The 26,434-nt window shown below is 40.9% G+C and overlaps 2 protein-coding genes and 1 pseudogene across 2 annotated transcripts; all 3 read right to left on the bottom strand.

Annotated features, from left to right (window-relative positions):
* Positions 1-1,206: 1,206 nt before the first annotated feature.
* On the bottom strand, positions 1,207-3,679 carry LOC143558681 (uncharacterized). Its single transcript, XM_077047470.1, has 4 exons — positions 2,374-3,679; positions 2,100-2,294; positions 1,360-1,398; positions 1,207-1,265 (listed from the first exon to the last, which is right to left on the bottom strand). Exons 1-4 carry the CDS (start codon positions 2,489-2,491, stop codon positions 1,258-1,260), a joined length of 360 nt encoding a protein of 119 aa, XP_076903585.1. The 5' UTR covers positions 2,492-3,679; the 3' UTR covers positions 1,207-1,257.
* On the bottom strand, positions 2,506-4,023 carry LOC143558696 (uncharacterized). The gene is made up of 3 exons (XM_077047478.1): positions 3,781-4,023; positions 2,586-3,548; positions 2,506-2,541 (listed from the first exon to the last, which is right to left on the bottom strand). The coding sequence occupies exons 1-3, from the start codon at positions 4,021-4,023 to the stop codon at positions 2,506-2,508; spliced, it is 1,242 nt and encodes a 413-aa protein (XP_076903593.1).
* A 15,651-nt stretch (positions 4,024-19,674) lies between these two features.
* Positions 19,675-22,367, bottom strand: LOC143558705 (pentatricopeptide repeat-containing protein At2g39620 pseudogene; annotated as a pseudogene).
* Between the last annotated feature and the right edge of the window lie 4,067 nt (positions 22,368-26,434).

The following is a 26,434-nucleotide window of genomic DNA, read 5'->3' as shown; positions in this document are numbered from 1 at the left end:
TATTTAAGATTAAAGAAGCTAGTTGAATTGTTTTTGCAAGTGTTTTAAGTTTTCAATATTACTAAATCTTTCTATGAATTTGTTTACGAAGTTTAATCACGTCTTATAAACTTACGTGTAAATCTACATCAATGTCTGTGATAGGACTAGATACGTCACCACTTGACTACTTGAGGATGAATCTCTTTACTACACGTCTTTATACCACTAAATTACAAGCAATATGGTTTCTATATGTATAGTTAGACAGAATTTGATTTCTATATGTATGGTTTTAACTTTTTTACTCTTAAGGGTGACTAATGAGTTAGTTAATGCTCAATGTAGTGTTTAGCGACTATAAACAGTCCTTTGTGATTAGTAAATGAAATACAATACATTATTCAACTATATTCTCTAAATTTTTGTTAGATTAAAAGTAGTTTAGATTAGATTTGTTTTTAATTCCTTTATTTACAATCCCACCATCCAGTTCCATTTTCATCGTCTCGATTAACCCCAACGTTTCATCAAACAAACCCGCCCTTCCTAGCAAATCTCCCATACACGCATAATGTTTTCCGTCTTTGGTTCAATGCTATATTTTTCTTAAATTAAGTTAAAACACATTTTTGTCCTCTAACCAGTCCCGCGTGTCTACAAGCGGATAACAAGCTTAAAAACTGAGAAATTAAATGCACGGTTCACAATGGTTTAATGCGTATCCAGCCAGCATTACATTCCAAGAAACAGTATCTTTATCTTAGATTTCATTAAAAACCGTTTCGGATAAATCAACACGCCCACATTTTGAATACATGTCGATTAACCCATTTAACATAATGGTATGCAAAATAAAACCCATACGAAATATAGAAACATGTAATGATGCACCTTCCTTATCTCTGCTAAATAAGCCACTGCAGGAAGTATGTTCACAAATGTGACTAACTAGGTCGAAAACCTTCCGATTTCATTCTATGAAATGTAAAAATGGAATCTTGAGCACACCCGTTTCGCGTATATGCTCCGCTCCAATCATCACATTCCATAGAACTTGATCTTGACTTTCAGTCAAATCAAACAACATAAATTTAAATAGTCAAATAATTCACGGGATTAATTAGAGTTTTTTTTTCTTTCAACATAGCTCATGTACTCAAAACTAGTCATAAAAACAGCAAAAGAGTTCCAACTCTTAAGATGAAGTTTCAGCCACAAACTAAAGTCATATATGTAAAAGATAATTCCAACTGCGTGAACTTTTCATCAAAACTTCTACGCTCCTGAAGAAACACGATTAGCAATTAGCATATGCAGCATGTAAGGTTAATTTTGACAGTTTTGATAGTTGAATCACTAGTTATTTGCAGAACATACCTTTAGCTTGTATGCTGCTCTTGTGAATCTCCAAACACCCTGCACCAACAGAAAACGCAGGAAATATAAGTTTTATTTTCTTCAACTATAGTTTAAAAATTAACGAAGTAACAGCACAAGCTATTCACATATGTAGAGTAGACCGCCATGTGCTTTATGCAACTGATGATGCTAAAACATGTTTTTTATAGGCATATATGTATCTTAAAATTCCATGTCTCCATCAAAGCCACTGTTGGTTTGATATTTTTTTATATAAGATTGTATAGTTAATAGTCTTTGTAATTTGGATTAGTATGTTCATTGTTGTTCTAACGAGAACAAAACATAGCTTGTTTGACCTGTTAAACATATTATTAGCAACAATATCGGTTTCCCTCCAAACCGATGATTGAGTTAACTTATCTAGTTTTTTTTCATAAAATGAAAGGAAAAAAAACCCCTTACAACAGATAAATTTTTAATCATGCAAAGCAAGGTAATAATGTAATCAAATCATATAAAATACAAAATAGAATAAATAAATTCAAGAGAAAAAATAAACAATGTTAATTCATAATAATAGAAAAGATTTCGAAAATATTTTAAATAAGGTAACATCAAAATCCTTGCATTGAGTAAAGTAGTGAACTAGTGATACATTGAATAAAGTAACTTACTTTCAGAAGTACCAAAACTTAGTATTGAATACATGAAGTAATTTTCTTTTTATCAAAATAAGTCAGGAAATTCAAGGTTACTCATGTCCAAAGTAGCAATCTCAATATCACTTTGGTCTTGGTTTTGGTTTTCTACATCCGCATTTATCTCGGTGCCATCAGTCCATCTGTTTGTGTCTCGTTTATGTTGAACCAAACAGCACGTTTGGGAAAGGATGTTTGTTGCAAATGCGACTAGGTTGGGACATTTCCACCCGAATGTTTTCCACCAGTCAACTGTTATCATCAGTAATAAATTAAAACAAAATTAGTCTCACAACAGATTACCTGATTAGTAAAAATGTAAATATATTACCATGTAGCATATCGTGTCTTTGTCTAATAGCATCGGGGTCCATGAAAGAATTGCCTGGTTCAAAATATAACATGATCTCCTTGACCAATTCATCTCGAGTTTTAAAGTCAACTTTCATTTTTTTCTAAACAATCATAAAATGCAGACTTCAGCTTTATCTGAATCCCTCTTTCAGCCCCATAAAAATACGTTGGGTTTAACATAAAACCGACAATGTGTAGACGGTGCTTCTGAAGATATCCCCACCTTTTGTCAATAATTTTCCAGAAGTCTTTATAATCTCCATCACCAAGTTGTTGGTTGTCAAAAAGATTCTTAATTTCCATCTTAGTTTTATGCATCCAAGCTAATGCATATCCTAAACCTGGTTCTTTTATCCCGCTCACAACCATAAGAAGCTTAGTAACGAGATTCATTAAAACTGTGATTGAATCACAATTCTTCCAAAAAGTATCATCAACAATACGGTCATAAGCATCCTGCCCTTCTTTACTCTTGGATAATTCAGAATCCACCCATTTTACTGTGCTCACCAACGATTTGAGACACCCTTCAAGTTTTTTCAGCTCTTTAACTGCAAGGAAACCGATTTCATCCCTAGAAACACCATCAATATTGATACCGGTGTCATTTTTGAGGATGAAATTTAAGAGAAACTTAGCCTTATCACATGTGTCTCTTATCCATTGAATTCTTTCAAAATCCTTAATGATCAATTTTGCTACGTGGGCAGCACATGGAGTCCAAAAAACTGTCGGAAACTCAACTTCTAACTTCACCCCTACATCAACATAGATCCCTGCGTTTTTACAAACAACTTGAAGGATTTTTTCTTCCCCGATAGATGTTGTGACTTCTTCAAAAATGGTAAACATATGTTCTAAGGACTTAGTTGCTGACTTGCCATCAATGGTTCTATAATGCTTAACCCCATCGACAAAATACAAAGAAAAGTGCAAAAAAACTTTACCATTTTCCAAATTTTCCTCAACCAAAAGAGAAATCTCATTCTTGCCACACCTTCTTATACAGTTTTCAGCTTCTTCTTTCAAATCCTCAACCACGTGTTTCATAATATCCCCACTAAGTTCATTAAACACAGCGGCTGGCCCATGCTCACATATTTCATTGATCATGGGCTTGAAGTAAACCGACTTCAATGCTTTTGAAGGCACCTTGGCATAAATAAAAAAGTTCTTAATTGCCGAAATAAGACGTTTTTTTGCATTATCGTGAACGTTTTGCACTGAATCAGGCTGACCACCGACTACTTCTTGTATTTTCCTTTTCTTTTTTAAGATAGCTTCATTTAAGATAGCGTCTGGCCCATGCTCACATATTTCATTGATCTTGTTTTTTCTCTTTTAAGCTGGCTTGAAGCAAACATCTAACATCGGATCCAACTACCCGACAAGCTGTCACGTTATCTCCTACCCCTGCAATGTGTTGTTTCATTTTGTTAATCGGCATGCCCTTGTATGTTTGCCCGCAGTACACACACCAAAGAACGGTATGGCTGTCCTTTCTAAGTATTTTGCAGTGGTTCCAAGTTTGATCTTTTCTTCGTGAAGTTAAAGGAACTTCAACATACTCGGGAGGCGGTAATGGTTTCTCAAAAGAAGATTCTGTCACTGTGTCGTCTGTAGCCATTTTAAAGAAGCGCACCTTGTGGCCTGAAGATAAAACATTGAGATCATACTATATAAGCCAGATTTGACATTGAGATTATCAGACTATATTATTATTATTATTATAATAATAATAATTATTATTATTATTATTATTATTATTATTATTATTATGTATTATTGGTGTGAGTCCACGGGCCCACCTTAGGTTTCTAGGGTTTGCGTTTCGTCTATATACATTGTAATCACTGTTGAATTAAATGATCAACAAAATATAAATTTACCATCATCTAACAAAGATCATATTCTATCAGCCATATTTAGAACATGTAGCATCATGGTTCGATACCGGTACCATTTTCTCATTCCTAGTGTGCACTTGCATTCTCTATTATTCATTAATGCTCTTAAACCATATAGTCAATTAGTGGTTAGGGGTTGTTTGGTAGGCAGCCTCGAGATTATCACTTAACGGCTCATAACCTCTTAATGGTTAAGAGGTAGCGTTAAGTCTGAATGGTTAAGAGGTTATAAGCCATTAAGAGGTAACCTCTTAATGACTGTTAAGAGGCTACAATGGTTCATAACCTCTTAATGATTAAGAGGCAATATCTTAATGTTACCTCTTAACTATTCAGAATTAAGGCTATTTACCATTAAAGTTACCTCTTAACCATTCAAAATTATGGTTACCTCTTAACCATTAAAAAAATATGAAACATTAAGAGGTAACCTCTTAACTAACAACCCCTTAGTTGGTAATTGATTTTTATAATGAAAAATCGTATTTGTTCAAACAAATACTTAGGGGTGGCGAAACAAACCCAAATGAGTTGTTTTGGGCCAGTATGAATAATTTTTAAAATTGGAATGAGTTAGGATGGATCAAAAGAATTTTCCAATGAGGTGAAAATGGGTTGAGGAAATGCATGTGACTTTGGGTTATGGGTTAGAATGGACGCTCTATCCAATTTTAGTTTAAACAAAACCACGAATCGAACAGATACCGAAACCGACCGAAATGAAAAAAAGCAAAACCAAACCGAAAAACTCTAGACTGAACCGATATAAAAGCGATTTTTTTTAATGAATGAAAGATGACAGGGAAATATTTTAGTTATTTTACATTTTTCGTTTTTGATTTATGTTTTGAGTTATTATTTTTTTATTAATTTTATTGAATTATTTTTTAGGTGTTTTTGAAACTTTTTGTATTTTAACCTAGACTTGAGTCAAGATGGGATAGCTTTACTAACCCACTATTTTAAAAATCCATCCTGAACTATACTCATACCCATCCTGACTCATACTCATTCTAACCCATCACCCAAATCCAACCCAACCCACTTACATTGTCACCCCTACAAATACTCATCTACAAAACTCTTAAAACATGTAAGAATAGTACCAGTTAGTTGCACGAGACGATGAAGAATGAAGCGTGTGGCTGGCGATATCAAGAATGCAAACCCTCGGTAGTAGCTTTTAGCTAAAATTGTTATATATATTTATTTAGAGTAAACTCTCAAAATGGTCCATGAGGTTTGGTATTTTTACGACTTTTGCCTAAAAGGTTTCTTCTTTTTTCAATCAGACCTTCCAATGGTTCTTGCAATTCGGTCTATTTCCATCGGGAGTATTTGTCTTTTTTACATATTATAGTTGAAGAAACACTAGGTGACCCCGGGCAGATTATGGATAATCTGGGGGTTAAGTAATGTTTCCCACGAGGGTTAGGTCCGGCAAAGAAGGATGTTCTTCAGATGACCTGCAAAACAGACACCGTGAGCTCGTCACTGAGAATGGGGGGTTCCTCCTTGTGACCACCCTCCGGCGTGAGAATCAGACTAGATTGCTCTGAATATAAGTGTATATTGAGAGAAATAGCTAGTGAAGGTAAGATACAAGATGATGATACCGTTCCAAGGTGTTGGAGTATTTAATGCCGAAGGTAGGTTTCCAAGCAGGTACAGCCAGCTGTATAATATTCCTGTTCTACCAACTATGGGCTACGCACGTGCCATGCTGGTTGGTGGGTAGGCAGCGGCTGATAGTGACAAGGCCGGCTATGTACTGTTCCCTTTCCACCAACTGCAGGCTATGTGCGTGCCACGACAAGGGTTGGTGAGTAGGCAGCGGCTAATAGTGACAAACAGTACTAGAGCATGTTCCTCCTCGTACTGTTGTCGGTGAGCTGTCACCCTGTGATTGGTTCATGGGCTGCTTTGGTCAGATCTTGTCTATTTTGTCCATACCTTGGCATGTATAGTACAAAAGATCTTCCAGAAGCATACGGACTGGCTCATTTGGGCGGGAGTATTCCCGCCTTGCTCATTCCTTCAGGTGACACTGAATTATTTAGTGCCTTGTGCGTGTAGCCTTGCTATTAGTGCGGGTAGCCTTCCCTGATGGCTTGTATCCGCAGCTGCGGGGACAGGCGGGGTACTTCACCATTGGGAGGCTTTCCCTGCGGGAACAGCTGGCGTACTGCGCGTAAGGTCTTCATCTCTGAGCATGGTGGGTCCTGCGGAACCAGTTGGTCCTTGCGCAGACGTCCCTCTTCAAGGTGAGTCTTGCGGGTCCAACTGGGCTCTGCTGGGACCTACCTCTTCAAGTCCCCCCAGTCCAATGTTCTTCTCATGAATTGTTAATAAGTGAGGTGAACTTTGGACTTAAGCAAGGGGTTTTGAAAAGGATTTAGTTTTAAGGTTGTCCGTGGGGATTCTTCCCGCGGTTTCCCTAATGTCACGTGCAGAAATTCCCCACTTTTCTGCTTGATCTTTGGGTATGATGCGGGTAGGTGTGTAACCTCCTCGCAAGTCAGGAGCGTTGAGTTTCACTTGTGTAGATTCTCCACGAGGCTTTGGTAGTTTTAAACATAGTGATCAATTATGTTAAAGAACCAATTCCATCCTGGAGCTTCAAACAATCTAGTTCTCAACGTTCCCGCTATGCGGGGATGTTATTTCCCTTTCCGCAAGCATTGCCCAGAAGATCCTTCTTGCTTTCAATTCCCTGCGAGTGCTAAGTATGTGAAGGGTTTCGCCTTGACACTGTACCCGCACTCGTCTTATAGTTATCTTACTTCCAAGGTATTCTTGGCGTCCATTCCCTGCGGGTGCTAAGTATGTGAAGGGTTTTGCCTTGACACTGTACTCGCACCTGTCTTATAGTTACTTGGTTGCCAAGGTAAGAGGTATAGTCCCGCTTACTTTTGAATCTTTTTGAATCTTTTTGAAATTCGAAGAGTTGGTGAAAGGATAAGAACAGTCCAAACTGTTGAAACGTCGTCCGACGGTTTCTTCTGACAGTGTCAGGACGTGCAGGAAATTATGGCGACGTGACAGTATATGGTCATACCAGACGCTTTTTCAGGCGCGTGGGCGCGATTTTTCGGGCGCGTGGGTGCGGATTTTACGGGGCGCGTCCCGTCAACAGCTGTTGCCAGCTTGCTTTTTCCACGTGTCATAGTTTCATTGCACCAGCTCTTTTCTCTCTCCTCCGCATTAAATTCATCGCATTCATTGCGATGAGTATATAAAGGGGGAGAGGGTTCACGGTAATCCACACTTTCACTTCTTTCTTCTTCTTCTAAGCGATTTCCGGCGAATACTCTAACTTTCTGTCGAGCATTCTCCTGAAATCGTTCTTTACCTCCAAAACATGTCGTCTACTCATGATCCAGAAGCTACCGTCGAGGAGTCTGACTTGTATGTCGAGAACCCGACGTCTACGTCCGATAAGGACGATAAGAGCACTGCTGGCGAATGCCAGTGTGCTCTTCCCATCGAGCTTTATCGGTACATCGTCCGGAAGTTCATGCTCTAGCGGTTCGAGCCTGAGTTTCCGGAGCCACACCAGACGGTGTACGATGCCCCCAAGGGCAAAATAGGGGTATATGCCGCCTTCTTCGTCTATGGGAATCTTAGGTTCCCGTTGACGAAGTTTGTATACCGTGTTCTGGATAGACACGGTGTGCACCTGACCGAGGTACACCCAATGGCGATCGCCAAGATCCGCCATTTTGAGTGGGTGTGCCTCATTCTTGGCGTGGATCCCCACGTCGACCGCCTGATGACCTTCTACTCCTGGAGGTGCATCCAAGGCTGGTACACCCTGGTCACCCGGATCAAGGGTTTGAAGATCTGCGCTACCGAGCGCAGTCTTCGGTCTTGGAAGCGGGAGTTCTTTTACATCTCTGCCCGTGTCGTCCCTATAGCGATGACATTTAAGAACGAGAGAGCTCTCCCCAGCCTTCACGCCTCCAACTACCAGGAGGCGGAATGGTTCTCCAAGATTTCCCGGATCCAGACTCCGGTTTACCGCTTTCCGGAGTCCGGGATGGTGATGCTCGGTATGAGCAGGGTGTGGAAGGATGCTGGGGCGAATGCGCCACAGATTCCCATCGTACTTGAATACGGTTTGAACTTTATCCCTTACGGTATGCTCCGTCTTCTTTGTTGATTTAAGGTTTTTTCTAACTGTTTTTCTTTTTATTTCAGAGGGAAATGACTTGCAGTCCCTCCTGCATCCGCGGGAAGCTGACGATCCCGCTCGGTTGGGTACTCGTGCTCTTGACGAGAACGAGTTGCCCATCCTTGCGCAGACTGCGGATCGGTTTGTGGAGGCCTACCCGCCAGGCCACGAAATACTGAGCGCCACGCGGCCAGGTAAAAGACTATTTAACCCTCGCCCTCTGAATGCTGAAACCTCTGCTGGAATTCCTCTAATCTTGTCATCTTCTGATGAGGAATCCGCAGATGGTCCTTTTCTTGCGCGGAAGAAGAAGGCTGCTGGCGGGAAGGGCAAGGCGAAGGTAGCCTCCACTGCCGACCAGGTGAACCGGTCTGATTCGGAGACCAAGAGTGAAGAGGCGGCGGGGAACCCGGGTGGTGTTGAGACCACTGCTCTGGAGGTTGAAACGGCTGTCACCTCCGAGCAGCCCAGGACAACGACGGTGACCGGTACGAAGAGGCCGGCTCCATCGGGTTCGTCCCCGCCCGTTCGCACCTTCAAGCTCAAAAGGACCCGTAAGTATACTTCCTTTATCTTAACTGCATAACTTTCCGCCATTATACTTATATATCTTTTTTGTGCAGGCGTGGATGCTACCGCATTCCAGGGTGGAGCGGGGAGGAGCACCTCCGGACCCATGACGGTAGGTTTGGTCAACCTACCTGAGGCGATGACCCAGGCGACTGCGCCTGCTTCAGTTGTTGGTTCAGTTGCTCACCCGGTTGAGCCAACTGTTCCAACTGTGACGACGTCTCCGCCGGCTGTCAGTGCCATATTCACTGATTCCTTCACTGAGCCGGCGGTGAGTGTTTCTGTGGATTCTTCCACAGCCGCGGCCGCGGTTGTGAGTTCACCTCCGGTGAGTTCACCTCCGTTGGTTTCTACCACGGCGGCCTCCGCTATGCCTCCTCCGGCGCCGGCGACTACGGCCGGTCCTTCAGGTATGTCCGGGGTTGGGGCGTCAAGCCAATCTCTGCCTCCTTCCTATCTGCCTGACCTCTTGGATGGATATCCGTTAGGTTCGGGTGATGGGTTTGGCGGCTACAGGCCTGTCGTCGACCCTACAGGTGCGTAGGGTTATTTTGGCCTTTTATTATTTTATTTTATATTTTTTTTATCATCTTTTCCTAACTGCTTTTTGCTTTTGCAGTGTCGGATTCCAATGAAGTGTATGTTCCACGATGGAACATCCGCCGAGGAACAACCCTTCGGACGCCTGTGGAATGCGTCGAGTGGGCGCGCCACGCCGCCCCAAGTGGGGCGCTGGGGGAAGCAATGTCAAGCTACCAGGAGGGTAGGTTGACAAATGAGCTCCGCATTCTCGTAGCCCGGATGCAGCAGCGCGTCGAGCTGCTTTGTCGTGAAAACGACAAGTTAAAGGCAGCTCGTATCCAAGAAGTAGCTCAGGCGCGGGCTGTCCGGGAGGAGTACAGGAGGCTCTCCGCCGTTGCTGCGGAGAAGGAGAAGGCCTTCAAGGCCCTTGAGGTTGAAGTTCAGGCTCGTCTCGAGGCCCGTTCCAAGGCCGCCCAAGCTGTTAATGAACAGCTTCGGTTGGCTAAGGAAACTGCACGGAACGCAACCGAGAGGGCCACCAAGGCTGAAGCTGCTGCTGAGCCTCTACGCATCGAGAATGAGGAACTTAAAGCCAAATTAGAGAGGCTCCAGCAGGCTCATGATGCCTTGGCCATGGAAGATGCCAAGAAGCTCCAAGAGATCTTGGACCAGAGGGGGGTGCTTGACCACACTGAGCGTAAGCTAAAGGGCGTCGAAGAGGCTGCAGCCAAAGATGTGTTGCTTGCCAACCTTACAAAGAACGAAGCCGAACGCGCCCGTAATGAAGCTCAAGCTGCCCTCCAGGAGGCTCTGGTTACCAAGGAATGGCTTCTCCGAGAAGCGTTGTCTCAGGTATGCGTAGTTTCACAATTTCTTTACGCTTTTCCTTAGAAGAGTTTTTGATATACTTCTGTTTTTTAGGTTGTGCATCGGGTGTTCACGAACACATCATATGACGATGCGATGAGCGCAGCCCTCAACGCTTCTCATGAGGATGGGGAAAAGGCTGGCTTCTTACTTGGTCTAGGGTTTGTTGAACAAGGCATTCCGCCTTCCAACTTCCCTCTTTACAATGTGGATACTGAAGCTGCGTATGACCAAGCGGTGAATCAGTATGCCGCCTTTCCGCATCCGGTGGTGGAGAAGGTAAACGAGATTGCTGCTGCTGATGATAGGCTAACTATCCTCAAAGCTTTCCTTGAACCGCCACACTCTACTGATGGTGCGGGTCCAAGTGGGAGTGGTCCTGAAGCTTGATACTTTAGATCCCTTTCCACCATTAGAGTAGATTTTTATGTTTGTAGACTTCTAATCTTGTATGCGGGTATGTACCCAACAATTCTTGTAATGTTTGAATGTTGATGGAATAAAGATTATTTGTTAATGTCTTGCCTTGTTTATTTCACGCATATTTTGTTTTAACTTAGCAATTTCTTGAGTACTTAGATAAGTTAACTTTTCAACGTGGCAGATAATAAGTTAAAGTTTTGCTTCCTCTTTCGTGATTGTGCGGATAAGACCGTCACTTTCACTTAGTAGGATGGCTAAACTTTACCTATATCTGACCTGCGTGGAAGTTTTTCTCATCTTTTCCTTTGAAATTTTCTAAGTGTTTTGAATAAGTTAACCTTTCGACGCGCGATTGCCAATAGGTTAATGTTCAGTTTCCTCTATCATGATTGTGCGGGTAGGACCGTCACTTTCATTTATTGGGATAACCAAACTTCACCTATAACTGACCTGCGTGAAGGTTTTCCTTAGAAATTTTTACCGTTTTATGTGTTTATGCGGGTTTTGCCGCCTTCCACACGCAACGACTTACTTCTTCCCATATTTATGCGGTGAATACCGGCATATCAGTGTGGGAAGTTCATAAGTATAAAGGTAAGGCTATCAACACAATGTGATAAAGGAGAATCATTTCCATTAGAAGTGGCTCTAGGCCTTTTCTTTACAAGTTTGGAATTGATCTACATGTAACATTTGCGTAATTGAGCTCCGTTCCATGTTCTTGGGATAGGAGTGCCATCGAGCCTTTCGAGCCGGTATGCGCCTTTTCCCAAAACTTCTTTGATAATGTACGGTCCTTCCCAGACCGGTGCCAGTTTTCCTAGGCGCTCTTTGTTTGAAGCCTCGTTGTTACGCAATATGTAGTCACCTACATTGAAGTTGCAGAGTTTTACCCGCGTGTTGTATTACTTTTGCATTTGTCGCTAGTAGTTTTCTTCACGCGCTGCGGCTAAGTCTCTGCGTTCCTCGGTTAGCATAAGGTCTAACCGTCTTTCCGCATCATTGTCTTCTGGCTAAATCAAGACCCTTGGTGAGGGCAAACCAATTTCGACTGGGACCATGGCTTCAGTGCCATAAGTGAGGCTGAACGGGGTTTCTCCCGTACTGGCCTTTTTCAGCGTTCTGTTTGCCCAAAGGACGTGTGGAACTTCGTCTACCTAGCCGGATCTGTGTTCCAGGAGTCTTTTCTTTATGCCTTCGACGATGCTTTTATTTGCTCTTTCCACCTCACCGTTACCTTGCGGGTGTGCCACTGAGGTAAAGGTGTGGGTGATTTGAAGTTCTTCCAGCCACTTTTGTAGCTTCTTGTCAGCAAAGTTGGTGCCGTTATCACTCACCAAAGTCTGTGGAAGTCCAAAACGACAAATAATAAATTCCCAAATAAATTTTTTAATATGTTTTGCGGTTGTTTGGGCTAAGGGTTTTGCTTCTATCCACTTGGTGAAGTAGTCGATGGCTACCACTAGGAACTGAACGTTTCCTGCTGCTGTAGGAAATGGGCCTGTCACATCGATGGCCCACTTCTGAAATGGCCATGAAGAGGTGACTGGAACAAGTTCATTCTTCGGGCGATGCGTGTTGGGTGCGTAGAGCTGGCAAGATCTACACTTTCTAATGTATGCCAGCGCATCCGTATGCATCCCCGGCCAAAAGTATCCCGCGTTGTTTAGCTTAGCTACAACAGCGCTGTGGACATGCGTGTACTCCACAGATGCCTTCGTGTACTTCCCTTAGGAGGTAGTTAGCATCTTGGTTGTCCACGCATCTTAAGAGTGGGCCAAGAAAGTTACGTCTGTAAAGGATGTCATCGATGAGTTGATAGTTTAATGCTTTACAACGTATTTTTCTTGCCTGTGTTTTTTACTCTGGTAGTATACCCGCTGCAAGGTAATTTATTATCGGTGTCATCCACGTTTCTGTGCCGGTTTGGATGACACAAATTTCCTTGTGCGGGACTGATGGTGCTTCAAGGAGTTCAATGCGGATGTCCTTTCCCAAATGGGTGAAGGCTAATGATGCAAGCTTGCTTAACGCATCCGCAGATTTGTTTTCGCTACGCTTGACGTGTATGACTTTACAATCATTAAAATCGCGCATAAGGGTTTTTGCTTGTGCGAGGTACAGGGCCATTGTGTCGTTCACGGCCGTATACGTTCCGTTTATTTGGTTGGCTACTAACATGGAATCCACGTGGGCTTCCAAGTTTTCCACTCCCATTTTACGCGCAATTCTCAGCCCGGCCAAGAATGCTTCATACTCGGCTTCGTTATTCGTACTTGGAAAATCCAGTCGAATAGCGTAAGTGTATTCTTGGCCTGCTGGGTTGGTTAGTTTCAACCCTGCGCCTGAACCCTCGTTGCTGGCTGCTCCATCAGTGTAGAGTCGCCAGACATCATTGATGTCCTGTGCTGGGGAGGGTTGAGCCTCCTCCTGGCACTCTTTCTCCCGCGAAACGGGGACTTCTGCAATAAAGTCGGCCAGGACCTGGCCTTTCATGGCTGGTCTTGGCTTGTACTTTATCGCATATTCCCCCAACTCAATTGCCCATTTGGCTAGACGTCCCGATAACTCGGGTTTGCCTAGAACGTTTGCAAGTTTGAAGTTGGTGAGAATGGTGATTGGGTGACCTTGGAAATATCGTCTTAGCCTGCGTGAAGCCTGTACAAGTGCTAAGACTAGTTTTTCCAGGGTGGAGTACCGGGTTTCTACGTCTGTTAGGACACGGCTAACATAGTAAATAGGCATCTGGATACCTTTTCGCTCTACTAGCAGGACTGCCCCGGTTGCTCTATCTGTGGCAGAAAGATATATGATTAATTCCTCCCCCGCTTCTGGTGCTGTGAGCGTTGGGAGTTCGATCAAGCGTGACCGAATTTCCTGAGAAGCTGCTTCCGCTTCTGGTGTCCAGCGGAAGTGCGTTTTCTTTAAACAGTTTCTCAATGTTGACACGAATGGGAACGACCTATCCGCATGGTTTGACAAAAAGCGGTTAAGTGCGACTAGGCGTCCATTCAGTGTCTGGGCTTGCTTGATGGTAGTAGGTGATTCCATTTTGATAATGGCTTCGACCTTTTCAGGGTTCGCTCTGAAGCCATCTTTAGTAACAATGACTCCCAAGAACTTCCCTTCTTCCATCCCAAATGAACACTTGCTCGGGTTGAGCTTCATGTTTATCTTTCTGAGCGTGTTGAAAGTTTCTTCGATGTCTTTCAACATCGCTTCTGGCTCAGGGCTTTTGATGACCAAATCATCCATGTAGACTTCCAAGTTTCTCCCAATTTGGGCATGAAAATCTTTGTCCATCAGGCGTTGGTATGTGGACCCTGCATTCTTTAGTCCGAATGGCATCATTTGATAACAAAATGTGCCATCGGGCGTCCGAAATGCGTTTTTGTCCTGATCATCTACAGCCATGTGGATTTGATGGTACCCCTTATATGCGTCAAGGAAGCATTTAAGGCGAAACGGTGCTAATGAATCCACTTTGAGGTCAATTTCGGGTAACGGGTAACAATCTTTGGGGCATGCTTTGTTTAAATCTTTGAAATCTATGCACATGCGCCATTGTTTGTTAGCCTTCGGTACCATAACGGGATTTGCAACCCATGTTTGATATCTACTAACGCGTACGATGCCCGCGTCAAGGAGTTCCTTGACTTGGGTTCTACACGCGTTAGCCTGTTCCACCCCCATTACTCTGCGCTTTTGTATGACTGGCGTAAAAGCCGGGTCACACTTGAGCTTATGCTCTGCTTTACTTCGAGGTACACCAGTCATGTCAGCTGGTGTCCACGCGAAGATGTCAGCGTTTCTCTGTAGTAAGCGTTTGAGTAAGGTGCGCGTAGGATCAGTGATTGTTGGGCCAATGGTAACAGCCTGGTCAGGGTATTTGCCATTGAGGGCCCATTTTTCTGGTTCGGTGATGGTTGGTTTAACCATCTTTGGTTTGGGTTTAGATGAGACAGATGCGATGCATACCTGGGGGATACCGGTGATCATCGCTACACCCTCAGCAGTTGGCCATCCCATCATGCCATGGACTGAAGATACCACGGCGTTGAATCTTGTCATCCCGTCTCTCCCGAAGAGAATGTCGTATGTGTGGTGTGGCTTCCTCATCACGACGAAGTCCACGTCTTCTGTGCGGGAGTATTTCCCGTCCGTGAGAATGACGGGGAAAGATAGGATACCCAGGGGGGTGTTTGTGCTGCCGTCGAACCCTTCCATTGAGGCGTAAACCGTTTCCAGGCGTTCTTTGTCTTTGTCGTCTAGCTTGTCGAAGAACTGCCTGTACATAACCGTTGACGAGGCGCCGTTGTCAGCAAGAGTGCGGGAAGTTATGTAATGCCCCAGCTGGCTTTTGATGACGATAGGGCCTTCCTTGCTGGGTCCTCCTGGCACTCGCGGGAAGCGCACCTCAGCTTCCTTCCATTCGCATGGTTCTGTCGTTCGTCTTTTTCTTCCTCTGATGTTGCCATGAACCATGTGGATGCTGATGTCAACGGGCTTTCGTCCGTTGCCTTTATACCGGTTATCATTCCTTCCTCCATTCTTGATTGATGCCACAAGGTGTGCAAGTCGTCCATCCTTGACGAATGTTTCAATAATATCCTTCAAGGATGTACACTCCTCTGTATTGTGACCCTTTGTCCCGTGGAAGTCACAGGATTTGCTCTGATCCGCATTAGGTCGCTGCCGGATCATTGGAGCTTTTGGCCATGGGAGTTTTTCGGTGGCAAATATCTCCGTGACGCTTTTGGTGAGTGGCGTCTACCGGTGTTTTCGGCTTGAAGGGTGCGTGTTATCCCTTCCGCCAACAAGAGGGCGAGAGCTGGATGAGGTGTCAAAGTTTACCCTTGACTGCCAAATACCTAGCTTCCTCTTTTTGTTCTGCCGGGCGATCCGAACATTGTTTTCTCTGGTCCTCTGCGTGTAGAGGTGTGTACTCTGGGGAAGATCCCTACCCAGTTGCTTCTCCGTCTCGGCAAAGCGCTTGGCCGCCGTCATGATGGCATCCCATGTGGATGGCATGCCGTCCTTACCCGTCAACGTGCGGATAAGCTCTGGGTATTCGGCGCCCTGGATGAAAGCGGCGCGAACAAGATCTTCACTTATGTTGCCCAGACTCAGCTTTTTGGAGTTGAAGCGAGTGATGAAGTCTAGTAAAGATTCATCTTCCTCTCTCACGCAGTTGAGGATCGTCCACTGCTCTTCAGTATATTTCCTCTGTTGACTGAAGTGTTGGCTGAACTTGTGTTGAAAGTCCGCCCAATCATAGATGTGGTGGACCGGTAAACGATCAAACCACGCCCTGGCCGCTCCAACCAGCGTCATCTGGAACATATAACACCACGTGGGTTCCGTCCAGTTACTGACGGTTGCCCCCGCTATGAATCTGTTCAAGTGATCATCTGGGTCGGATAGACCATCATAAGTGCCGATGTTGGACATCTGTTTGGCACTTCTCGGAGCGATTGCTTCCGCAATGTCCCTTGCAAACTTGGATGTTCTCGCATTTGCAGCAGTTGGTCTAAAGGTTTTGGAGAAGTCGCGTGGGTTTCCCCCCGCGTTCCTTGGTTTGAAGGTTTCTCCGAAATTCCTTCTTGGTTGGAAGTCCGTTTCTTTACGCTTCCCTTTCGCCCTATGGCGAGGGTTCGCGTCAGTGTCGGATTCCTCCCGATCATCGTCCGAGTACTCGCACTCACTGTTCATGTTGAGCTGTTGTCGAGTGCTTCCGAATTCGTCAGCCTGTTGGAGTGAACGCAAGCGTTCATCCAACTCAGCTTGGAATTCCTTCTGACGTGCTTCGGCCCACGCCTTAACTTGATCGAGTGTTTGGCGAGGGAGCCTCGTCTGTTTCTTCAACTGGGCATCAGTGAACCCCAGTGAAATATTGTTTACTGCACTTGCCCCGGCTTGGGTAACCGGGGTAGTGTTCGTAAAATTTGTGTAACCGCCGGTGTTCCCCCCAGTAGCTGGGGTTGTGGTTACCGGGGTTTCTTGGTCACTTACTGGCCTTGGGACCGGAGTAACGTTAACCATTTTTTCAGAAGTTTTGAAAAAACTGAGAATTAGTTCTAGCTTTTATGCACGGATGGCGCCAATGAAGAAACACTAGGTGACCCCGGGCAGATTATGGATAATCTGGGGATTAAGTAATGTTTCCCACGAGGGTTAGGTCCGGCAAAGAAGGATGTTCTTCAGATGACCTGCAAAACAGACACCGTGAGCTCGTCACTGAGAAGGGGGGATTCCTCCTTGTGACCACCCTCCGGCGTGAGAATCAGACTAGATTGCTCTGAATATAAGTGTATATTGAGAGAAATAGCTAGTGAAGGTAAGATACAAGATGATGATACCGTTCCAAGGTGTTGGAGTATTTATAGCCGAAGGTAGGTTTCCAAGCAGGTACAGCCAGCTGTATAATATTCCTGTTCTACCAACTATGGGCTACGCACGTGCCATGCTGGTTGGTGGGTAGGCAGCGGCTGATAGTGACAAGGCCGGCTGTGTACTGTTCCCTTTCCACCAACTGCAGGCTATGTGCGTGCCACGACAAGGGTTGGTGAGTAGGCAGCGGCTAATAGTGACAAACAGTACTAGAGCATGCTCCTCCTCGTACTGTTGTCGGTGAGCTGTCACCCTGTGGTTCATGGGCTGCTTTGGTCAGATCTTGTCTATTTTGTCCATACCTTGGCAGGTATAGTACAAAAGATCTTCCAGAAGCATACGGACTGGCTCATTTGGGCGGGAGTATTCCCGCCTTGCTCATTCCTTCAGGTGACACTGAATTATTTAGTGCCTTGTGCGTGTAGCCTTGCTATTAGTGCGGGTAGCCTTCCCTGATGGCTTGTATCCGCAGCTGCGGGGACAGGCGGGGTACTTCACCATTGGGAGGCTTTCCCTGCGGGAACAGATGGCTTACTGCGCGTAAGGTCTTCATCTCTGAGCATGGTGGGTCCTGCGGAACCAGTTGGTCCTTGCGCAGACGTCCCTCTTCAAGGTGAGTCTTGCGGGTCCAACTGGGCTCTGCTGGGACCTACCTCTTCAATAGTTTACTAGACGGGTGCTCACGCGATGCAGCGGGTATTTGAACCTGCTAATCACGTACAAATATAAAGTGTTTATGGTTCGGTTAAATCTTGAAATCGTTTAAATCGGTCATTGGTTTGACTTCTTTTTTCTTTTTCTTTTTTACTTTCGGTTTGTTGGTCGGTTTCAAAATTTTCAAAACGTAGTGAACGGTTGGTTTGCGGTTTATATTGGCGACCGACCATATGAAACCAGAAAAGACTATAAATTAACCTAATTGCAATATGATTCCTTTTGTAATCTTTGTTGTTATTATTTCACGTCCTAGATCTTCCATTAATATTTACCATTTATCTGGCTAAAATTATCATTTTTTATTTATGATCATCTCAAGTATCATATTATAGTATCATATTATGTTGGTTTTTAGTTAAAATTGATGGTACATTTAAATTATTAATTATTTTAAACTAAATTTATTATTTAAGTTTAAACTGTGAAACCAAACTGAAACCAGGCTGTTAGTAACGATTCGGTTTCAACTTTCAATGGTTGAGTTTGGTTTTGGACGACAAAAAATCAGTATTAACGGTTGGACTCACAAGTTTAACTTAAAAACCATCAAAACCGACACTACCGACACTGAACATCCGTACGTAACATATTAATTTATTTAAAATGAAAAAAATTACAACAATATCATATCCAAATTAAAGAGAATAAAATGCTCGTTTTTATGGCGCAATTTGTTTATAAAAAATATTAACGTATGAAAAGGCTATAGTCGTTTAAAATTCATGGGTGAGAAGTTAGTTTACAAGTTAATTTAAAAACATAATATGGTTAAAGATGAGGGACCAAACTTGTAAGTTGAATGGATTACCCTTACTAACATATATACCTTATACTTAGTGTTGTAAATTACTTAAAAATGGGTGTTTTAATTTACCCTTGTTTGGTGTATTATATATAGTATAGATTTGTTGTTTATTACCTCAATAACCCACCAATTTCCCTAAGTTACTTTAATGACTCACCCCTTTTCCGGCCACCATCGCCCGTCACCAGATCTCTCTCTTTATCTCCCCACATTTTATCTGCTCCTTTTGACCTCTTATCTATAACCCATGTGACTATCAATATTTTAAATTTTAGAACGCTTCGAAAATTAAAATATAAATGGGTCCATTGCTTGGTGCTCGGTGATAGATCATTTGGCTGTAGCTCAAGAAGATACCGGTTCGAACTTGGTTGGGCCGTTTTCACCTACTTTTTTAGGAACTATTATATTTTCTAAACAAGTAAAAGCTTCACCTGAAAAGGTTATTGATATTTATAAATATTTTGCTTTTAACAAAAAACTATTATAACGTTCAAAATGTATTAAATCTTTATAACTAGACTCCAAATTAGAAACATTCATTTGCATTTTAGTGTATGTTGGGTTTGCGAAATTTTGTTCAAAGGATTTGGAATGGATTCTTGAATTCTAATGAACATAGGATTTGAATGGAATTAGTTTCAAATAATAAATTATAATTCCTTCGACATACAAGCGAACGCGACAAAGGATTTAATTTCCAACTCCTCAAATTCCTACGAATTCCATGAAACTATCGCACAAAAAATTTCAAGTTTTAACCCATATCTAACCAAACCATTCTCATTTCTCGCCATCTGCAAGTATTAACTCAAAAAAAGTTAAGTAAACATTCATTTACAAACTCTTGTGTCAAAACTTATAACAAAAAGTTATACATTATCTTTACAGTTGTATCTTTTTTCATCTTTCCATAACACTTAGATCTTGTTTCTCATTAACCCAACTACAACCCGGAATTTTCTTAACTCCCGACTCGATCATCTTCAACCTCAACCTTCTGGAATCAGCCCATCGGCCCGACTGTGCATAAATACCTGATAAAACCGCATAATGAGCTTGATTTCTCGGCTCTAATTTCACAAGATTATCTAATGCCAACTCTGCTAACTTCACATTACCATGCATTTGACACGCACCCAATAAACTCCCCCAAACCCCACCATCTGGTTCCATCTGCATCGACTCGATTAACCCCAATGTTTCATCAAACAAACCCGCCCTTCCTAGCAAATCCACCATACACGCATAATGCTCCATCTTTGGTTCAATGTTATATTTTTCTTTCATTAAGTTAAACACATTCTTTCCCTCTGTAACCAGACCTGCGTGTCTACAAGCGGATAACAAGCTTAATAACGACACAGGGTCGATTTCCACACGATGATCTTGCATACGCGAAAAGAAATTGAATGCAAGATCGACACTCCCGTTTAAAGCATATCCAGCTAGCATTACATTCCAAGAAACAGTATCTTTATCTTTGACTTCATTGAAAACTGTTTCTGATAAATCAACACGCCCACATTTTGAATACATGTCGATTAAACCGTTTAAAATGACGGTACGGGAAATAAAACCCGTACGGTATATGGCAGCATGCAATGCTGCACCTTCTTTTATATCTGCCAAATGAGCCACTGCAGGAAGTGAGCTAACAAACGAGACTAAACTAGGTCGAAAACCTTCTAGTTTCATTTGGTGAAATGTAGAAATCGATTCTTGAGCACACCCATTTCGCGCATATGCTCCGATCATCACATTCCATAGAACTTGATCTTTACTTTTGGTCAAACCAAACAATAGTTCAGCAGACGAAAGACTCTGACTTTTAGCATCCATGTCAATAAGAGCATTATTCACATGACAATCGAATTCAAACCCGTGTTTGACAACCAACCCATGAATACTGGCTCCAAGGTTAACATCGGCTAAGTGAGCCGAAGCTGAAACCACACCTACGATGGTCCCCAGGTCAGGGTGCACCTCGTTCAACTGCAGTCTACAAAACATCTTCATTGCACGATTCGGTTCACCAATTTGAGCATAGCGGTTAATCAAAGCATTCCACACAACCACTTCTTTATAAGACATTCTGTCAAATATATTCATTGCTGATGTGAAATCATCAAATTTAGCATACATGGACACTAATGAAGTTTCTATATTAATATCACAAATCATATCGTGTTTAATGGAATAACAATGCACACTCTTTCCTATTTTCTTGAAGCATAACTCTGCACAAGATGGAATAACACCACCTAGTGTTATAATACATGGTTTAATACCTGCATACTGCATGTCATAAAATAGAGAGATTGCTTCTTCATGATAACCAGATTGTGCAAACGCTGCAATAACCGCGGACCAAGCTACCATATCTTTTCCCGAAAGATTGCGAAACAAATCTTGAGCCTTTTCCAACTCACCACACTTTGCATACATGGTTATAAGTGGAGTCGATACGCGAATGTCGGAGTCAAATTTGTGTTTCTTGACACTATCATGAATCAGTTTTCCTTTCACTAAATCTTTTGTTTCACCTGCTGCAGATAAAGCGCTTACAACTGATACAATATTTACATCTAGGTTAATGTTTTTCATCTGATCAAATAACTCCAGAACGTCATAGTGACACCCGTTGAGTGCCAATCCCGCCATTAGTGTACCCCATGAAACATCATCCGGTTCTTGCATTTGGTCAAATACCCGGTAAGCAATATTCGTTCTTTTGCACTTGGAATACACATCTATCAACCCGTTCACAACCGTGTTCGGAAAACTTCTTCTAGTCACATACCCATGAACACACTTGCATAATCTAACACTTGATAATTTACAAATAGCCGGAAACAAATTCAACAGACTAACACTATTCGGCTCGACTCCACTGCGCAATTGCATACTACGAAACAGCTCAATCGCCTGAGCAAAGTCCGAACTCTGTGATAACCCACCAACCATCGCGTTCCAAACCGCCACGTCTCTTTCAAGCATTTTATCAAACACTTGGCGCGCGTCAACCAACCGCCCGCATTTACAGTACAAATCAATAAGTATAGTCCCAATAAAAACATCAGACTCCAACCCACTGTTACAAATCTCTTCATGAACCAATACACCCACATCAATATCCAAAACCATAGTACAAGCTTTAAGCACAAATGTGTAAGTATACTTATCCGGTTTTAACGAATAAAAAGAACCTTTCTTTATCATATTATTATACATAATTATAGCTTCTTGTTGTTGGTTTGATCTTATGTGTGCTTTAATCATTGAATTACATAACATAACATCTGGGTTTGGTGTGGAATTGAATACTAATCTTGCAAGATTGATTTTTTTGAACAAAGAGTATGATTTTATCAACTGGGTGTTGGTGAAATTGTGTTGGGTGAAGCCTGAGATTATTAATTGGGTGTGGAGTTGGAGGAGATAAGTTAGGGTTTTAGTGGTGGAGATGAGGTTGATTAGATGTATTCGATTCATTCTTTTGGTTAGAGATTCATGGAGGATGATCGATGAGTTTGGTTGTACCTTTGAAAATAAAGTTTGGCTCGGCTTGTTTAACTTATGAAAGACTCGAGATCAACTTGGGTTGGGTGAGAACCTAAAGAGGATCAACTAATTTCGGCTGATAGCATTTACCTATCTTTATTTCTAAAAGAGTTAAAAGTGTCATTTACTAACATGTGGTTTGATCAACTACGCAACTTTAGTACATATTCTTTATTTTGTAAAAATGACTATCTCAGTTTCAAAATACATGCATTTTTAGTACTTTTTTTCTAACCCGTCTATTTTTTCCGTTAATTCAAGGATAATTTGGTAACTTCGTTACTTTATTTGTTTTTTTTTCTTTTCTTTTAAACGCTTATATCTTGTAAACCCTAAATCCACAATTCATAACATCAAAATCCAAATCCTAAATCCCCAAATCTTTTCTCCATATCATCATAGGGTTTTAATTTTTACGATATATGGGGATTTTGGATTCGGATTTTGATTTTGATGTTATGATTTAGGAATTTAGGTTTACAAAATATAAGCGTTTAAAAGAAAAGAAAAAACAAAGAAAATAACAAAGTTAGCAAATTATCCCTGACTTAACGGAAAAAATAGACGGGGTTAGATAAAAAATTATTAAATATGCAATTTTTTTGAAACTGAGGTAGCCATTTGCACAAAATAAAAAATAGGTATTAAAGTTGCGTAGTTTGCTAAACCATAGATACTAAAATGGCACTTAACTCTTTCTACAATTTTTAAAAAATCATCTAAATAACTACTCTAATCCATATGCTATCTCCAAACTCCATTTCTAAATTTTAGTGAAATGGTATGAGAATCCTCCAAATTTAGAGCTTTGTCACAATACTCTATTTCCAACTATCCTTCTATAAATATATATTAGAAATCAATTAATATTGAAAATGATAATAAGACAAAATAGTTATAAGTAAAAATTATAAATGGAAGAAAGAGAAAAAAGAATATAGAGATCGGAATAGAGAATGGGACGGGAGAAGTTTTTAGAAAATTATGTATAAATTAAAGAAACTGTGTTGTTTAGTTAAAATTTAAAGATAGAGATAGATAATCCACTGAGAATGCTCTAACCGATTCTCTAAATTATGAGAGGGTTTTCTATTTTTTAAAGATGGTTAACAGTAGTTGTGACTTGTGAGAGGATGAGAGAGAAAATGTTACTATTCATGGTTAAATTTAAATAAACACATTGTTCATCTCTATAATTTTTTAATATTTTTAAAAGTGGTTTTGAGTGAATGAGAGAGAAAATATAATGATAAAAATATAAAAAAATATTATTTAATTGAGAATGATAGAGAAAAATGATGTTTTTAGTGTAATTATAGAGATGGAGAATGACTTGAGAATGCTCTTAATTTATAATAGTAAGAGCATTCCCAATAGGTTCTCTATCTTCATCTTCAAAATTTAACTTAAAACATAATTTCTTTAATTTATACATCATTTTCTAATAACCTCTCATAACCCATTCTCCATTACCATCTCTATATTCATTTGTCTTATTATTATTTTCAATATAAAATGATTTATAATATAAATTTATAGAAGGGTAGATGGAAATAGAGTACTGTGGAACACTCTAAATTTGAAGGCTTCTTATATCATTTCACTAAAATTTAGAGATGGAGTTTGGAGATAGAGAATGGGTTAGAGTGATTATTTGGATGTTTTTTTTCTAAATTTTAGAAATGAAGATGGATATGAAGAACCCATTAGGAATGCTCTAAAAGGTGTGAATATCATTTTACTTCTTATTTTTTAACAACAAATTAGCACCTTATCATACTCCACTTCACTTCATCATCTTTCATAATATTACGAAAATGGTTATAAATTTACCACTTTTCTCCATTTTTTAATAAAATTTATATAAGTAAAGTTAATTTAACTTTATATTGTAGAAGTTATTAACTAAAACAAAAACAAAAACAAAACGTTTGATGTTAAACATTAGATTTAATAAACTAAAGAAAGAAAATTACATTTAAGAAACGGAATAAAAAAACATAATATTTAATATAATTAAAATCAAAAAGTACTATAAGTAATAAAAGAATGAAACATTATATTAATATATTAAAATAATATAGTACATAACTCTTCTTCCCATCCTTAATTATTTTCTGCATCTTCTCTTTCTCATCCCTGTCTTCTTTCACTTTCCCTTTTCCAACTCAACAAAACCATAGTTATATGTTTGAAATATATTAAAAGTAAAAAACTTAATAATTAAAGGGAGGATTTGAGCGGCATTTTAAGCGATGAAATTTCCACGATAACCTCGCCGCTGGGCCGCCCCAAGATGCCTGGGGCGGTGTTCGTCGCCGACACTGCCCGCCAGGTAACAATTTAGCGGTAAAACACTATTTTTTGTATAGCCAAAAGTTTTAATCATCACACAACCAAAAAGCTTTTTTCTATCTTGTTCTTCGGTGAACAACAAACTTACCTCTTTTCTCTCTTCTCAAAGCTAGCAAATCGACCTAACGGTATGGTGTTCACCATTTTAAAATAGTGATGGTGGGTTCAAATCCTCCTTGCAAGCGTAAGGTTAGAGGAATTTTGATAAAACAAAATTTGTTTGTTAAAAAAAAAAAGCAAATACTATAGCCACGAGTTTTTTACACTCAACCAACCAAAAACCTACATCTATCTTCTTCTTCTACACTGAAGAGCTAATTACTCTTCTCCCGTCAAAAACCAAGTACCTTACTTCAAACTTCTTTAGGAAAACGTATTTCTAGTCCTTTGAAACGATCTTCATCAACAAAGTCAAACCACTAGTATTTGTTCCACCAACATTTATTTTCCCAACCTTGTTTTGAAGCCTATAATTTCAGTGTTAAAATGTTATCTTCTTTCAAAAGTATTTTTCTTATAAGTCAAGAAATTCGAAATTCGGTCTTATCATCCTTCAATCCTCATGTTTATTTTGATAAATTCCACCTCACTTTCGACATTGCACTGAGTTATATTTGGGTCATGTTGAATCACACCGCATCTTTGTGAAAAGAGGTTTGTTGTCATCTTGACAAGGTTGTACATTTTCATCCGAATGTTTTCAACCAGGTAACTGTATTTTAATCAAAATTAGTCTCAACAAAAAATATATTATCTTTTGAATAAAAATTTTAAAAAAACTCACCATGAGACGAAAATTGTCTTTGTCTGATAGCAATCGAATATTGAAATCACCATCGGCATCGAAATATACATCCAACTGAGGACTTCTTTTTCCTCTGTTTTGTCAATGCTTATTTTCTTAGATGGTGAACAAATGACGAATTCAATCGTGCCTGAATGTCCTTTCCAGTTTCATAGAAGTAGGCTGGATTGAACATGAAACCAACCATAATAGGCGCAACATTCCATAGATGTTCCCATCTTTTGTCTAATACTCTCCACAACTCAGTATAGTCTCCTCCAAGCTGTTGATTGTTATCAAATTCTCTAATCTCCAACTTTGATTTATGCATACTTGCTAAGTCGTATGTCATACTAGGTTGCTTATTACGCATCCCAACCATGCGTAGCTCCAAAACAATGTTATATAGCTTGGTGATCGAATCAAGAAGCGTCCAAAAGCGATAATCATTGATATGCTCTTCTGCTTTTTTCCTTCTTCCGTTGGGGTAAACGTGTCCACCCAATTCACTGTTTGATTAACTGACTTGAAACACACTTCGAGTCTTTTAACTTGTTTCACAGCAGCGAACCCGCTTGAAAATAAAACATCTTCCGTGTTGATGCCTGTATCTTTTTTAAGAATGAGATTTAACAGTGATTCAACATTATCAATTGTATTTTTTATCCATCCAATCTTTTCAAAATCCTCATTTATCCTATCAACAATGTATACAACACATGGAGTCCAATATATTGATGGAAACTCAACAGTTAATTTCATCTCTACATCAAAATATGCATCTACATCTTCGCAAACAATTTGAAGAATTTTATCTTCACTGATATATGTAACGATTTCTCTAAAGACAGTAGATAGATATTATGTGGATTCCTCATCAACAAACGACACGAAGAAGTTGTAATACACTTTACCGTCTACTGATATTTTCCCAACGAGAAGAGAAATATATTTTTAGAC

The sequence above is a fragment of the Bidens hawaiensis genome, unplaced genomic scaffold (assembly GCF_021521415.1).
Source record: "Bidens hawaiensis isolate Kalapana, Puna unplaced genomic scaffold, B.hawaiensis_p1.1 tig00019588_1, whole genome shotgun sequence".
NCBI classification, from domain to species: domain Eukaryota; kingdom Viridiplantae; phylum Streptophyta; class Magnoliopsida; order Asterales; family Asteraceae; genus Bidens; species Bidens hawaiensis.
The sequence above is the reverse complement of the archived record's forward strand: the minus strand, read 5'-3'. Positions and strand labels throughout refer to the sequence as shown.